Genomic DNA, 16,525 nt, shown 5'->3' on the forward strand with positions numbered 1-16,525 from the left:
CCAAAAGATGACTGTACACAATGTTCTCTGAAGAACTAGTCTGATAAAACATCTATACCAATGTTGAGGCTTCCGGTAAAAGTCAGTCCTCATCAAAGCTCCAAGTAACAGCAAAAATCTAACAGAAAGCACCAAGCACAGCACTAAGAATTCTCATTTGCCTACCAGTTCCAAAAGAGATTTTGAACAGAGAATGCTTAAGCAATACAGATTACACCATATAACAATTTAATTGATGAGAAAATGTAGAGCTGTCCACCTTCCTTTTTAAAGTATCTTTTACAGAAAAGTTTGGTGCTTGCATCTGAAATCCTGTATTGTCAAAGAGGTTCAGCATGGGCAAAACAACCTTCTCCTACAGCATCAGCATCATAGAAGTTTAACACTGAGTAAACGTCCTAATGGAAAAAAAAAAGGAAGTCTTTCTGTATCTATAGCTACACTTGTAATTTGTTAATAGCTGTTGGGAAAGTTGGCATTTGAATTCTTCCCCAAGAATTAGAAAGAAACATTTAATTTCACCTTTGTCTATGCAAAATACAAGTACAGTTTCTAGTAAAACCAATCTGAATTTTAACTAGTAACCTGCAGGTAAAGGTACAACACCTCCCATTAGGCAAACAGAACCACATCATTTTGTTTCACGAGGACTATACCAGCGTGGCTACCAATATGATGCATTAAACACAAAGTAGATTAGAAATTAAGCTAAAAAGAGCAAACATGTTTTAACTCCAAAAAGGGGTAATTTGAAATCACTTTATGTATAAATGCTGTTCAAACACACTTTGTGCTGTCATCGTTAACTTAAAACACCAGAACATTTTGTAACATTTTAAAATTAAATTGAAAAAGCAGTAGCTTTTACTGTAACAGCTGAACTCTTTCTTTCCCAGGAAAATTAGTATATTTAAGACAGCAGTAACAGTGTGCTGAATTCTTGCTTTTGGGAAATAACACAGTAATTACGGTAAAAAAGTGCCTTGAAACTTGTCATTGCTTGAGTAGAAATGCCCAAGGCAATGCTAAACTAACACAGCTTCATTCTGATTTGGTTTTCTTAAACTGTGAATTATACCCTTACACATTTTAATACATGTTGGAACAAGGCCATTCAACTCTGCAACTCTGCATTCTTCCTTAAGCAAATGATGAGACAAACACATGAGCCTGGGGACAGGGTGTATAAATGAATCACAAAAGGTTCATTCTTAATTAAAGAGCGCTGCTGTCGCTTTTTCTAGATAAAATTCATACAACCCTCATTGAGTCAAGTATGAATCAAGTTCCCTATGTCAATGCAATGAAACACATGGTGTCTAGCACAGAGCAGCCGAAAGAGCCATACTGGACTGTTTCTGATGAGCTCTATCATTTGAACTGACTTCTGACAAGCACACCAAGAGAGGAGGCCATGGAAACAACAGTGATTCTTAAAAGATTAAGCTTTGCAACCTGCGTATGCCCATGTCTTACTTGTTTATGTTGCTGCCTTCCTTTAGGCGTTCTCCTGCAGCTCCTGTTTTGGACACTCTCTCGCTCCCAGCCAAATCCACCAAGCTGACCTTGCTGACCTTCTCTCCAGAATTCTGCAGATGGGACATGAGAGAACAACAGCTAAGAAACACAAAGCACAAAGCGCTAACATGTGTGATGCTGGCACCATGAAACACTGTTCATAATAATGTGGGTTAAAGTATCAAATTAAAGATATGAAAGAAGGAATTTTCAGAGTTTTCATAGTCCTTTAAGAGTCACTCATATTTTCATAGTAGAGGGCTGAAGCTGTGTGGCAGCATCAATAACCTTACTAGCAGAGTAGGCCATTAAAACATACCAACTTCAGCACCAGTTAGGACGTAAAACCTAAGGTAGGTTTCATGGTGACAATATAATCTTAAAAAGTTAGCCACTGCTTTATCTGGTGGGCTTCCTCACTCTCCCAGGGTTCTCTCAATCTTACGGTCTTGCCAATATTACTTTGGACCCCACGGCGTTAAAGGTGAAGCACAGCTAAACAGATTAATGTATATGTAAGAGGAAGGAAGGAGACGAATTTACCACAATTTCATAAATGAATCAACAGAAATACATACACCAGAATGCAGGTCATAAAGTGTCTGAGTCACTATAATATTGAACACAGCATGAGAGCGGCTGCTTTCTTCATTCATGTTGGTTGCAGCAACTGTTCGTGATTTGTTTCCCTCAGACATCAGTGACTCAATATCCTAGAGCAAAAAGAAGAGTGAAAAGTGATGCTAGGATAAAAGCAAGTATTGTGCTTGCTGAACAAAATCCCCATCTAGATGGAAGGGTGTGTGTATGTGTGGGAGAGAGGAAGAAGGGAAGGTAGTAATGAGAAAATTCTTTGCACATTTTGAGATGCACTGATGCAGAGGGTGTGCAATTCCACAGCACAATGTTAAATCACACCTTAAATAAGTTAAATAAGTACTGTGCTTAAAAGCCCAGCAACTACAGTCAATGCACCTTCTCCTTATCTGTTACTGAAATATGCTGGCAACACACACACATTACAAATCATACTGTTTAATGACAGTAATCAGGTCAGCACAGATCTACTTACACAAATGAACACAATGCATCTCTTTACTGAACTGCGCTGTTACCATCTTCATTTAATTGGCTCAAAAGGTTACCTCACTTAGAGCCTGTACCTTCCTGCATATGTAAAAAGCAAGACTATGCCGAGTCTGACATGTGCGCTTGCTGAGTCTTCCAAGACAGTTTCATAAAATTCATCAGCCAAAAACTAGGTATGAACAAAATTTCCTAGAATTTGAACAAAGAAGGTGTGCTTTCAAATTCACCATAAAAGCTGCAAAAGCAGTTTTTATAACTTTATAATATACACAGATGCTTCAGAAAAACACTCATAAGAAAGTAAAACATTCCCACATAATACTACACAATGAATTATTTTTTTTAAAACCAACATTTCCAAATCAGCTTCCTCATAAAAAGAGAGGCCTACGCCATTCATACAACTGCACTGCTTCAATTACTTCCATTGTAGCTACAGTAATTCAGTAATTCAGTGGCTTCTACAGTACTGATTTATTTGAAAGTATTTTGGTAACTCAAGTGGGCCAGATGCTGTCACGACTTCAATTATAAATTACATAAGCTATGTTGCACATCCTCATGCAATACACCTTGTCCTGGTTTCAGCTGGAATAGAGTTAGTATCCTTCTTGGTAGCTGGTGCAGTGCTGTGTTTTGGCTTTGGTGTGAGAATAATGTTGATAGCACACTGATGTTTTCAGTTGTTACCAGGTAATGTTTATACTAAGTCAAGGACTTTCCAGTTTCTCAGGCCCTGCCAGCGAGAGGGCTGGAGGGGCACAAGGAGTTGGGAGGGGACACAGCCAGGACAGCTGACCTGAAGCAGCCAAGGAGGTAGTCCATACCACGGGACATCATGCTGGGTATATAAACTGGGGGGGTTGGCCAGGCTGTGCCGATCGTTGCTCAGGGACCGGCTGGGCACCAGTCAGCAGGTGAGCAGTTGTACTGTGCATCACTTGTTTTCTTTTCTCCCTTCCCTTTGGATTTCATTCCTCTCCCCTTCTCCTTCCTTTTCATTGTAATTGTTGTAATTCTTAGTATTGTTGGTTTTAATTTATTTTATTTATTAATTTTTTCTTATCTCAACCCTCGAGTTTTACATTCCTTCCTGATTCTCCTCCCCCTCCCTCGGGGGGGCAGCGGGGGTGACAAAGCAGCTGCATGGTACCAGCTGGGGTTAAACCACAACACACCTGTATGAAATAGAAGGTTTTATTCAACAACAAAAATCAAAGTAATTCATGCTGGAAGACTTTATTCTTATTTTGGAAGCCTCATATCTCCTGTGTCAAGGAAACATTGTGTTCTTGGTGTATACTATATGCATTGAAAACTGCAGAATAGGTACCACTATTATATTTTTAATCAACATCAAGGCAAAGCCAATGCTTTTACGCGAAATAAATCCTCCTGAAGCAGTAGAAAAGACCTTTGCAATTGCCAGAGATCATAAACACTGAAGAACCAAAATGTCTGGATAGACACTAGTTTATCTCTTATAAGATGCCTATTGCTTATGTACACAGATGTTATTTACGAAGTTGTCATTGGTTTAGATTTACCTCAAAGTTTGTAACAGCCAGCTGAGACAGGCCATCTACATACGGTCCCAACACTTTGTGCTCTCGAACCTTAAGGGACTGCCGACTCCTATGGAACAAAGTAGACTTTATGCACAATCCACTAGTGTGAACTTTATCAAAACCCAAAAATTATACTATGAAATGATAAGAATCTTCTATATAGCAGAAGTCAGTTTATGTCTTTTAATTGTAACAGGAGGCAAAAAGTCTTCCAGATTTTTTTTAATGTCAAATTAAAAATAGACTCAAATTAATCTAACCGGTTTTAATCTACATACATGAACTGTTCCTAATGCATCCTTCCACCCCAGTATTTGTGGCTGGAACAAAAGGCTGAAAAGAATGTTGACAAAAAAGGAAACCGAAAATTCTTCCTTCCTCTCCCCAGCAATTTGCTAAAGCTTCAATTCTTTTCACATTTTTCCACGCTTTATTGATACGCATCAAGTAACTCTCAAATCTACCTTTTTAAACTAACTTGCATACTTCTTCACCTAGGGCAATGATATTCAAGAATCAAAAATATACACCTCATGTATCAATGCTCAGCCTAAAACCCCCCTATCTAACTATTTCTCGTCTAGACACCTCCAAGCCAGAGAACCTAACCAGTACTTTTGTGTAGACAAAACTGAAAAGAGTGCCATGAGTATATTCTGAGGTGTTACCCTTCCACATTCAAAAAGCTCAACATCTAAACCATGAGAACCAAGTTGAAAATAAGCTTCAAACTCCTCCTAGTTGATGAAAATTGTTACCTGAATACAGTCCGGTTCATATGGCAAAACCACCCCAGAACTTCCCTGCACAGTCTTGCTTTCTGGTAGTACACTACTTCATACAGTATTTGTTTGCATCATTAAGATGGTATCCTAATTCTGAATTGATCCACACCAGTTACTACTTCATATACAAGATTTACCAGATCTTCTTTCTGGTGTTTGGTATCTAATCCTTTCTAAAAAAATCATACAAATATACATTCTGAACAAGCCTCAAGGATTTCCAGAAGTGATTTCTACTGTTACAGTTTCAGACAAAAATAAGGAAGCTGTGGGGGAGAGTGAAGCTACTCACCCTTTTGGGTCAAGCAGATCTCTGACTTTCTCATTGTAGATTTCCATATAGGACACTTCGACTTTAAAAGTATGAGATTCATTTTCTTCCACAGAGATTCTCTGAAATAAAGCACAACAGAGCCGTGGGATCAGACCCAGCTGCTCTGCATTGCCCATCATTGAAAAGGATTTTCCTGAACCTAAAGGAAAAAAGGAGAAGAAAATGCTTTAGAACGTAGTCTCTCTACTTATTTGTTCATGAAGCATGTTTTAATCCTCTTTGTTCTTCCAGAAGCGTGTATCAGAACAACATGACATGCTATTCCAGACAGACAGTACATTCTTTGGACTACACAGTACAGGTAAACAAAAAGAGAAATTATCTTAAAGGTTTCTTTGAGCAGGGCTGACTGAAGGAGCCTTCGGTATGAACTTCTCCTTTCAGGCTTTGAAAGTGGCCCTGGCAGGTAGTAACGAGGAACATATTTACGAAGCTGCTTTAAGAACTTTACATCATCACTGGCTGTGCTAAATGTTTGACATTTAGCATGATATTTCAAAATACATTTTTAAACTATTATCTAGCTTAATATTTTTGTTCTTCTCACTTCCCATGTACACAAAAAGTGTTCTTCCCCTTTAGCACAGGAGACTCACCTGTCTGTCCATAGGCAAAAATACAAGCATTATATCCCTGAAAGGCCTTTTCAAGAATTCCTTCTCCAAGGCACTTGAACACCACTTCTTGACCTAGAAAAAAATTAAGTTTATTTTAAATTTAATAACAGACTGAAATTTACTAAAAACAAGAAAAAAAAAAGGTTTGCAAATTATTTTTTACTATTGAGTGCACTGATGAACAAATTATTTCAACATACAACTGAATGACAAGTTCAAAGCTGTTGCCTGAAACGAGTGTAACAGCTACTGCTTCTGTGTTTAAATACATTGCTTTAATATTAATAAATAGATATTTTCCTGTGAAAGGAGCAGTTCTTCAAAAGGTGATATGTAAGCTGAATGCTTAGAGGAAACAGATGTCTAAATTTGATAATTAATATACATCCCTTAACCACAAACTATACCCAGAAGAGTTCTGTAACAGAATTGCAATGAAATCTATTAGCAAACTAGGATATTAGAGGTGCAACAAATATTATGCTAGAAATAGTAATAGTTGCTCTCTTGCAAACTGGCCTCAAGTTTCACCATAAGCTATTACAATTCACCCGGTGTCAAGGTGATGCTGGAACCAAGATAAAAGTATTCCAACGACATTCAGGGAGGAAATGCGTATTAGGAGGCTGTGAGACTTCAACAGAGCTGTGTGAGGATAATTCTGCCAAGTCCACCATTTTAAACACCAGCTGCAAAATTTCATAGTCTGAAAATTGTCTCCCAGTGCCGGGTAGATTTTAGATGTACTTCAACCTCTCAGACGAAGAAGAAAATAGGCATCATGGCTGTTTAATAGAAAAGCTCAGAATTTGTACACAAAAAGGGTCAATGGGATGTCTGCTTGGAGTTCTGATCACACAGAATCACAGCAGTTGTGTGTACATCCAAACCAAGCAGAGCTGCGCTAAGGACAGTATTTACACACCTTCTGATGTTTGGTTTAAACTTACATTCGCTGTCTGGCGACTTTCTGAACAGCTACAATCAGTTGCATCTCTCGTTTTGGCGAGTTAAGTTTCAGCAGTTGTCAGTTATAAGAAATTATTTTGTACAGTGGATGCACTAGTGACTTCCACAGTTCTCAAAATGGAACATACCGGCATTGAAAAAAAAATAATAAAATCTAGCTATACATTTATACATCACATGAGATTATTTATATTCCATGATCCCTAAGTAATTGGTAGCCCAGAAAATTCCTGCAGAACAGCCTGAGGAATGACTGTAGAATGATTTACAGGCATATAAATAGCACTAAAAAGTACTATATCACTTTTATTTTCCTTTAACCTATTTTCTCTTCTGCTCTAAAGGAAAAGCTAGTGCAGCGGTGCCCTATCAAATGTTCTTTGTGTATCTTTCCAGTTGAATTTCTAAAACTCTGAATACAGGAATTAAAACCAGAGGAGAATCTGCTGTACTCTGGAGTAACTCCATCTCCTTCCCCGTGCACATTCATTCACTTCTCATTCAACTTAGGATCATCTGGTTACTTCATAATATCTATGGTGAGAGAGCACTGTGGAAATAGCTACAGAGAAACGTTAAACTACTGAAGAACAAACGAAGAAAATTTATCAGTGGAAGTTTTTAATAACAATGTGGAACAGACAAAAATTTGCTTTCAAACCAGCTCCTGAGGACCCATTTTGAACCTACCAAAGAGGCAGGGAGCCACTTACCACCTTGCTGAGGCAAGAATGCAAAAATCAAGCAAAGATTGAAGCCGAGTATAATTATTAAGAGAAAAAAGCACATATACTCTGCAATGATTATGAGTGGAGAATAAAACCATTTATCAGAAGAGGGACAAACTTGGATTGCCCACTTCTAACCAGCAATAAACCAGTAACCTCTTCCATGTTTCCCAAGGAAAAGAGCAGATAGCAAGATGTTATAAAACTGCACAGTCATGATAACCATAAGATGACCTACAAAATTCCCCACCGATAAATACCAGAGACAGAAGCCAGCCTGAATCTCCCAGGCAAAGCTGAATATTTTCTTTTCCAGAAGAAATTTAATTTTCGAACAGTCAACAAACAGAAAGTCGATCAGACAGTGATACATAACTCTAAAATGGTATTTTTATTACAGTTTTTAAGAGCTCATCAATACCACCACAGACAAATAGGTCATTAAAGAGCGATGTTCACAGTAACCAGTCGAAGTATCATGGGAGAAAATTTGTTTTGTTTTTAAGTGCACTCACAGAAAAGTACACAAGACGTTAAACTTCAATTATGGGTATTTTAATTCATTCGCTAATGCAGTGCCTTGTTGAGGGTAACAGCGTATCATCTGTGAGATTTTAATATTTTTCATTACAAAACCTCAATGCTTCCCCCATGAATTTTATTAGTGGGTTTGCAAACCGATTACAAAATCTGTATTACCCAGAATTATGTCTATGTGCACTTATGGTCACAAGAAATAATCCATTTCCTTTGCCTACGCTACTGCATTTTTGCTTTGCTAAATAAACCTGCAATGCCTGCAAATAATACTTTTGCTTATTTACAGGTCTTTTCTTCCACAGATACCTAGTTTTTAAAGAGGTAAGCTGGGGGTTTGAAATTGACTTAATTTACAGAAAAAGGGAAAAATAGATGGGAAAAAAATTACTCAGTTAACAGAAATATTTCCCCTACACCAACATTTATTGCCTTTAACACTGCTAGGTGTGAAACGCTACTAACACACTGTTAGGGATGCTCTGCTAATCAAAATCCAAGAAACACTGGTGGATGCCCGCTCGGCTCTGAAGATGTACTGGAAAGCAACATCAAAACAAGATGGAAACCTTTTCTGCTTTCACCGGGCAGTTCTAACTGTCTTCATACCTTCAAGACATTATCTGAACATTCTGACAATTACAACTGCAAGCCTGATGCCAACATCCAGTTTCTCAGAAAGCCACTTCTAACAGCAGACTGACCCAAGAATCTTACCATCTACTCTTAGGACTGAGTATTTTCATGTGTTCAGCACTCTGACAGGCTCTTGACATTCTTCCATAAACATATAAACCAAGATAATAAACATTTATTTTATAGCAATAACGATACTAAAGATATCGATGATTTCTGCATGCAAAATTGTACCTGTGGCTTACCTGAAAGCTAAAGGAAACCCTTCCTCCTCTTAGGTTTACATTTTTAACCTACATATATTCCTGGAACTTTCTAATGCCATGCTTATGCTATTACCATACATCAAGGGTGTTTAGTACAACACTTTGAAGTTAAAAGTTTTTTTCACTTTACCTACATTTCAATGGTAAAAATATAAAACGAAGTAAAGATAGAAAGATATGGCAATGGCCAATTTAATAGTGGCTATTAAATTACTACCAACTCTAAAATAAAACCTTCACATTATCTATCCACAGAGCAGCATTTCAAAATCTTAGTTTGAATCTCTAAGCCAGCATGAATTATTAAAACATTTAAATTTGTAAAATATGAAAGATAATAAAAAAATCCCTGAAAATAAGAATAAATATATACCCTGACATGCAAAAATACAACATCGATAATTTTCAGAATGAGATATTTAAGTATTCTCTCCTACATCTCTATGCTCGTTCCCCTTTTCTTCCTCCCAAATCATCCCCTTACAGTTTCTGATGCCCCGCTCGGGAGATGTGAGGTGACAGCAATCTTAGGGAAACCTGCGTGTTGCAGAGGAATCCTAGGACATGTTCTCAGAATCTGCAAAATGAAGCTATTTACAAATAACGTTCAGACATTCTCAAGTTGGCTAGACTCGTGACAGCAGACGCAGAAGAGAAAGAAGAAAAGGGAGGGGAGGAAAAAAGGTCATACCCTTTCCAACAGAACTCCCTTTTGAAAAGGCAGTTAGCACTTAGTACCTTTCCTAAGACCTGCTCACTAGGGCCAGGCTCATTCAAGAGGTACTGCAACAAAAATTTGTTTCAGTGTCTGGTTTATAGATGTCTAGCATTTCTGGTTCACAACAACTTGTCGATCTGAAATAGGGCTAATTGTCTCATGGCAGCACAGACTAATTCAGCCAGGCTGTGACTGCAAGGTTATGACACATCTCTGTCCTGACACCCCCTCCCTTACACAGCAGAAATTGCTAGAGCCAAGTAACAGCTTATGTTCAACACTAAAAATCAACTCTCTTGATGGCTTAATCTCTAACCTAGAACACTTTAATAGGCAAATCTTGACAGAAATAAACTGCAGTTGCTTCCATGATCCAATAGCTAAAATAAAACTTGATCTGTGGAGATTAGAATTATTAAAAGCTCTGGAGATAAGAGTTTTAAAAGAATCTCCCTAAAATGGCAAGATGCCTACAGTTCACCTTAACAAGAACCTAACCGCACAACAGCTAGGATTGTCTAACTACTGCAGCCCAACGCTGCAGTACTGATAAAGCACTGGAGTCTTTAATGTTCAAAGCGTTAACCAACTAAAAGGTCTCCAGTGCTTCAAATTAGGTACTGCAACATCTATGTTTTAAGTGCCTGACCCATACAGCACTAAAATCATACAGAATAGCTAAGGTTCCCCCCAAATGCACAGGTCAGGTGTCAGCTGCATGACACAAAATTAAGTCCTATATACTATGTAGAGTCTCTTCATAAGGGAAAAAAAAAAAAAGTCAAGGAAACAAAGGGATAGGTTTCTCCACTGTAACAGCTTAAATGTTAGTCAGAACTACAGACAGACGCTCATGTCTGCTCAAAATCCACCTCTTACGATGTCTCACGAGGGCAGAAGCATACAGTTCTTTAAGCCAATTGCCTGGTTCGTTTCCTGTTAAATCAGCCCCTGAAAGAGCAGTAGTCAGCATACGTATCGCCTATAAAATCAAAGCTTAGCCCAAAGACAAGTGTTTAGGCTTTCAGGACAACGCAGCCTGCAGAAACAGAGGTGAGATTTTAGGCCAAACGTGATGCAGCTTAGGGAGTTTAAGAAAAATCCACGGACGAGTCAATATAGCATGGGGTCCTTGGAATGGACATGCCTAAGCGCTCAGTATTTATACCATCTCTCGAATGCTTCCCAAACTGAAGGGTTTCTTCCCTTCCTTTTAAAAACCCACTTCACTGCAGACTTCAACAGGCTCTTACTGTTGTCCAGGCTTGTAAAAATAATTCTTTGTTCTTATCTGTAAGAATTTCTCAATGTACTCCTCTTAACCAAAATGTCAAGCTGGTTTTTGTCTCTGTGAGTTTTCCAAGGCAAGCAGGTGTGTCCTTATCCACGAACTGACTCTTGACCCATTCAAGTCAAGAAACAGACAGCAATAAGAAGCTATTTTGCTTACTCTCAAAACGCCTGTCCTATAGCCTGTAAGGCAAAGCTCATCCCTTTTCCAGATCAAAGCAAACTCATTCTGTCCTACAACCAAATCCCCTCCCTCCTCAAAAATCTACTCCATTGAACTATTACTTTTTAAGCTGTTTTTTCTTCCTTTCTGATAAGTTTCCTATTCTTGCCAAATTCCCAACTATGTCTTCAGAATTAAACCATCAGAAAAAAGGTGCAAGAACAATCATGTGATGATCAGCACAAATTCAGTGGTTTGTAACCACTCCTTGTCTGGAACCACACAGCCACAAATGGTATGGAAACATGCTGCATCAGTATTCAGAGAACTACCTGCTAACTGGTTAGATTAAAGAAAACCAACAAACAAGCCAGAACAAAAAAAATACTACCCCCCCTTAATAACACTGATTATAAACACTTCATTTTCAGTCTTTACAGCAATTCAGAGGGCGGTCTGCATCTTGCAATCCCTAAGATGGGATACCAAGTTGTTAAAGAGCCTCCATCTCTTGCAGCATCTGAAACCAAAGTGCCTCTTCCACCAAGGTATTGTAAAGAGCTCACTCCCCTTCCGTGCTCCGGACTCCCTGCTGGTTTTGAGAGACACGGTCCCTGCAAGGACCGCTTCAAAGATGCCCTCTAGATGTTTTTTGTCACATTAAGGTTACCTTCACTGTTTCTGTTAATGATATTGCTAGATCACTTTAGAATTTTAGAACCCAATTTCCACTTCAGTGGAAAAAAAAAAGTAAAAAAGCAGCTCTGCTTCCAACAGCAACAATCCCCATGTTTTCAAATGCTGGAAAAAGAAAGCAAGATTCAAACTGGAATAAGATCCCTCACACTTCCTGAACATGAGTTCAGAAAGAAAATCAGTACGTACAAAATAAGCCTCATGTTCAGCCAAAAAAAGTTGAAGATATCTCACAGAATAGTTTATTGTAAGAGAAAGAGATGGCTCATACCATTTCAGGGTCAACTCTGCTCCCCCACAGCCTGAAAATTGTTGCCAGTTACCCATGCGATTAAGTTTATTCAAACAACAACCTCTCTCATGCAAAAACTATTAATAAGTGCTGGTAGTAGTACAGATCAATCAGCAAAGTGAAAAATGAAGCCAGACCATAATCATATATAATAGCTTCAAGTATCCTGTAACAAATGTAATTTCAAGGACAGCACAAACTTCAGTTTTGTTGACATTAAAAAAAAAAAATAACATGGAAGAGTTATCCATATAAGTCTGAATTCTGTGTTGACTTATGTTGTCTGTGGCACACACCATTCCCTGGGTTTTCCGATATCCCACATGTCAATCGACAAGACCTTTAACATAGCATAATATACACAACAATAGAACAATTCAACATAATGCAATATGAGCATGTTTTGGTTTTGTGCAGAGAGCCATGACTGACAGGGCAGTCTTGTTAAACGTCTCACTGTCACATCTTCCACTGTGTTTCTGTGATGCAGATAAAAAGGTTTTTCAGGTAATTAGATTTGTCTCACTGTTTTTATTTCAAGAATTTTACTTAAGCTTGAAGCTCATGTATTAACATATTTACAAGCACTCTGGACTTAGCTTTCAAGCTTTATACATGTTCCCTTCTAACTGTGCAACTAATCACTGCTCTTGCCAATGACGTTAAACTTTCGCATACACAGAGTTACTTCGGGCAGTGAGCATTTAATGCATCGGTCTAGCTTCTGGATCAGCATCCCCCTTCTGCAGTCCAGCATCCAACCAAGAAATTACAGTTTAGCTCAAAAACTCAGGCTGATGGATGACTCCTTTGGACTCTTGAAGCTTGTTAATTCTGTAACAGTCTCTGGACACAGATAGACAATTTGCAAGGTGTCTAGGACACGGGGCAAAGGAATTATCAAAAATCCCAAGCTAAACCAGTTACAATATTTTTCTGTTTAGTACAGTAATTCAGGACAAGCTGTGAAAAAGATTTAGGGTACCTTAATACTACAGATACATAAAAACTGAAATCTTGCCATTTTTGGCATTTGGTTTGTTGGCTCTGAAACAAGAAATGCTACTGTACTATAGAATACTATAGAACAGTATCACTTCATGCACAGGCAAGTGAACAAGTCAACAACCTAGTAACTTAGGCCTGAAACAATTTTATTTTGTTTTGTTTTTTACTTTTATTTTGATATTCTGCCAAATTCATTATGTTCTAGAACATGAGGGCTGGAAGTCACAAGTTAATTTCAAGACCATACAAAATAAAAAAGTAAAATCAGTGAAAGCATTGTGGGTTTTTTATATGCCCTGAAGCTCACATTCTTAACATATTTCTGAAAAAAACCCAAGGAAAACAGTTTTGGGGTTTTCTTCCCAGCAGGAACATTATCTGGAATGAGCAAAAGAACACCTTATAGCTTTCTGGCCAGTAAGAAAATGCAAGAGTTGTGGACAACAGCTTTCTAGCGTCCAGTCCAACACGACGTTCAACTGTATACAGATAATAAAACTTCAGCACTCAGATTAAGACAGATTCAATGCTAATTTCTGAAACAGGCCAGAGAAATCTAATTTTTATTCAAATTAAAAATATATCGACCTACAATCCCACTGAATTCACCTGGAGATGGGTTAAACAGATAGAAACCAGTTTAACTGGTCAGGGGTGTTTCTCCAGTCTGTCTCTTCTCTACAAGTGGTCAGTACCACCGTGCACCCCACCAAAGGCGCAGCTCCCACCTGCACACGGGGCCAACATCTGGGTGCATAATATCGCCTCTTTCCTTGATAAGGAGATGGAGGCATGCGGGCACAAAAGCAGCTCTGCATGCTTTGACGGCTCTGCCTGCCTGAGCTATGCATACTGTCCAGTGCAGACACAGTTACTGAAAGATGAACAGACACAGAACTTTTTTTCCTGAAGAAACCCAGCTTCACTCAGGCAAGACAGACACACAGTGGAATCTATGATCCAGTGCAACCCCTATGGTTTCGGATTCGATACCAGAAGCTGCAGCAGTCAGCGATATATTTTAACAGAAGTATATGACAGTTAATTTATTAGACCACTGATCTCAAACTTTGATCTAATTAACCCTATCAACCTTCACGATTTCTTATGTGCCACAAAACTTCAATGTGAATAACTAAACAGAATGCTACTTTTATTTCTCCTTTCCATGGGACCACAGCTTTGAAATGCCACTGTTCAGAGCTGTCTCCTTCAAAACTTAAAAAAAGTCCTCTTATAAAGCATGAACATGCTAATACACAAATCCTGTTATGAGAAAACTAACTACTGAGATTACAGTCTTGCCTGGATTATCCAGCTTTTGGGAGGAAGAAGTCACAAAGCTGATCACTCAAAAACATCAGGGGTCTGAATGACTGGACTATGAATGACTTAAGAGACCTGAAATAACCACACTGTCTGAGAAGAACATGTTTTATTCCTCTCTCATGCATGGGAATGCAGAGCATTGAAAACAGACATGCTTATCACTAGCATTAGTTGGAAATAATTCTGATGCAGAACTGAAATCTTGTTTTAAGTGACAGAAACAATCCTCGCAAAAGGCTCTTCCAAGGGATGAAAAAAGAACACTATAGCTTAGATGTAAAACCATTCCTCCTGAACAGTGTACTGGCCACCTTAAAGCTTTCATTCTTTTCAAACTAAGGCAGTAGCACTCATAAGACTCAAACCCTGAAAAAAATGAGTATTTTCTTCTGTGAAGCTGTCACTTAAGCACACAGTACAAAATGCAAAAAACCTCCACAAAAAAAAAGCCCCTAAGCTGTCATATGTTCTCAAATTATTTATACTGTCAAATGTTCAGAAAATTGTTTACCTGCATATTTTGTGGTGTTTGATTCATCCATGGACCAGAAGCAGTGATCAAAGGCAAACACCTGTAGAAGCACATAAGATGAAAATTAGGAACTCTGGCTACAAGACATTTCTCAAAGCAGTACAAATCCATGACTGTTTAACTGCAGTTAGGCTTACTGTTTCTATGGATCCTAAATCAGAACTGTAAAAAGGCTTCATCAGCAGGAATAATTTTGGGAAATCTTGATAGCTGCAGAACCACACCACTTCTTTTCTAGCTCCATTATACACAATACTGCTTACTGTATCCCTTATTACAGATTTCAAAGCACAGTCAAAACCCAATAATTTTCTCCACTCTTCTCCACGCACTAATGCTGACAAAAGTTTCTGCCAACAGTAATGAAACAGCACCAAAAAGACTCAATATACAGAATTTGGTGAGATGACTACTTAGCAGACATCAATATATGATGCACAAAAGTTTTACCACATATTGGACTTCTAATGTTCAAAGAAGAGCATTACTACTTTCAAGCCCTATGAAGCAAATAAATAGTATCAGATCACCTGCCTAAAATAAAGAGTACAGTATTGGATCTCAGTAGAGGAAGCTCAAAAACTACAAATAGAAAATACAACTCTATTAAGCAAGCTATCAGAGCCTTCTCTCATGAAAAGACTAAATATCATTTTAGTCAAGACTTCTGGCTGAGTAGAAATTGAATGAAATTCGATGTTGTGCTCCTGAAATAGTGTCCTGTAAAACTACTTAACATGTTGGGATTTGATTTAAGTTACTTCTTTGCATTTCAGAGAGGTTAGTGTATTTTTATACACTATATTATATATATATAATATTTTTGTTTTGACAGCTTTATACAGCCACAAACACACTTCAAGCTGCAGTGTATTTTCTACATTTTACCATGGTAAACTGACTGTGGATGAGTTAGTGATACAGATTCTGTTTATATTTTTTCTTGGGGGGGGGGGGGGGGGGGGGGGGGGGGGTCCCAAGAGATGGGGGAAAAAACCAAACAACCCTTCTCTATTAAAACTTTGCCTGGGCCAAGATTTTCTTTATCTGGTCCTCCAACAGCTGACCTCCTTAGTGAGACAAACCATGAAAGTCGATGTAGAGCAAGCGCCACAGGCTTTATTAGCAGAAACACCAAATCCCTGTGACACAAACCCTGAAGTGAAGAAAGAAGATTGATCATTTCCTTTTGGCTTTTGGGGATGTAGAACATCTTGGATTCCCTGCTATTGCAGAATTACTTTGCAATCTAATCTATATATTTATTGTAACCTAACTCTTCCCAAAATGACTGTTGCTGCAAATATTCCGGAGGATAAAACCAAGTGGCACAGTAACCTCACCTTCTTCTCCTTCCCCAAATTAATGCAGAACACATCAAATAGGCTGAGAGAAGACTCCATACTGAGACAACATTTAGCTTACAAGAGTGAAATGCGTTCTGGAATTC

General features: G+C 38.3%; 1 protein-coding gene across 7 annotated transcripts in view; it reads right to left on the minus strand.

Moving 5' to 3' along the window:
- The window catches only part of KIF13A (kinesin family member 13A), a 120,607-nt gene that overhangs the window by 50,801 nt on the left and 53,281 nt on the right, over window positions 1-16,525 (minus strand). For 6 of the 7 annotated variants that reach the window (XM_055800157.1, XM_055800156.1, XM_055800155.1 and 3 more), the window contains exons 4-9: window positions 15,055-15,115; window positions 5,891-5,983; window positions 5,253-5,433; window positions 4,155-4,242; window positions 2,097-2,231; window positions 1,477-1,589 (exon numbers count right to left, since the gene is read on the minus strand). In XM_055800157.1, the coding sequence (XP_055656132.1) occupies window positions 1,477-1,589; window positions 2,097-2,231; window positions 4,155-4,242; window positions 5,253-5,433; window positions 5,891-5,983; window positions 15,055-15,115 (671 nt within the window). Of the gene's footprint in view, window positions 1-1,476; window positions 1,590-2,096; window positions 2,232-4,154; window positions 4,243-5,252; window positions 5,434-5,890; window positions 5,984-15,054; window positions 15,202-16,525 lie in introns of those variants that run through there. The other variant, XM_055800159.1, reaches the window with a different exon arrangement.

This window comes from Falco peregrinus, chromosome 3 (genome assembly GCF_023634155.1).
Source record: "Falco peregrinus isolate bFalPer1 chromosome 3, bFalPer1.pri, whole genome shotgun sequence".
Lineage (NCBI taxonomy): Eukaryota > Metazoa > Chordata > Aves > Falconiformes > Falconidae > Falco > Falco peregrinus.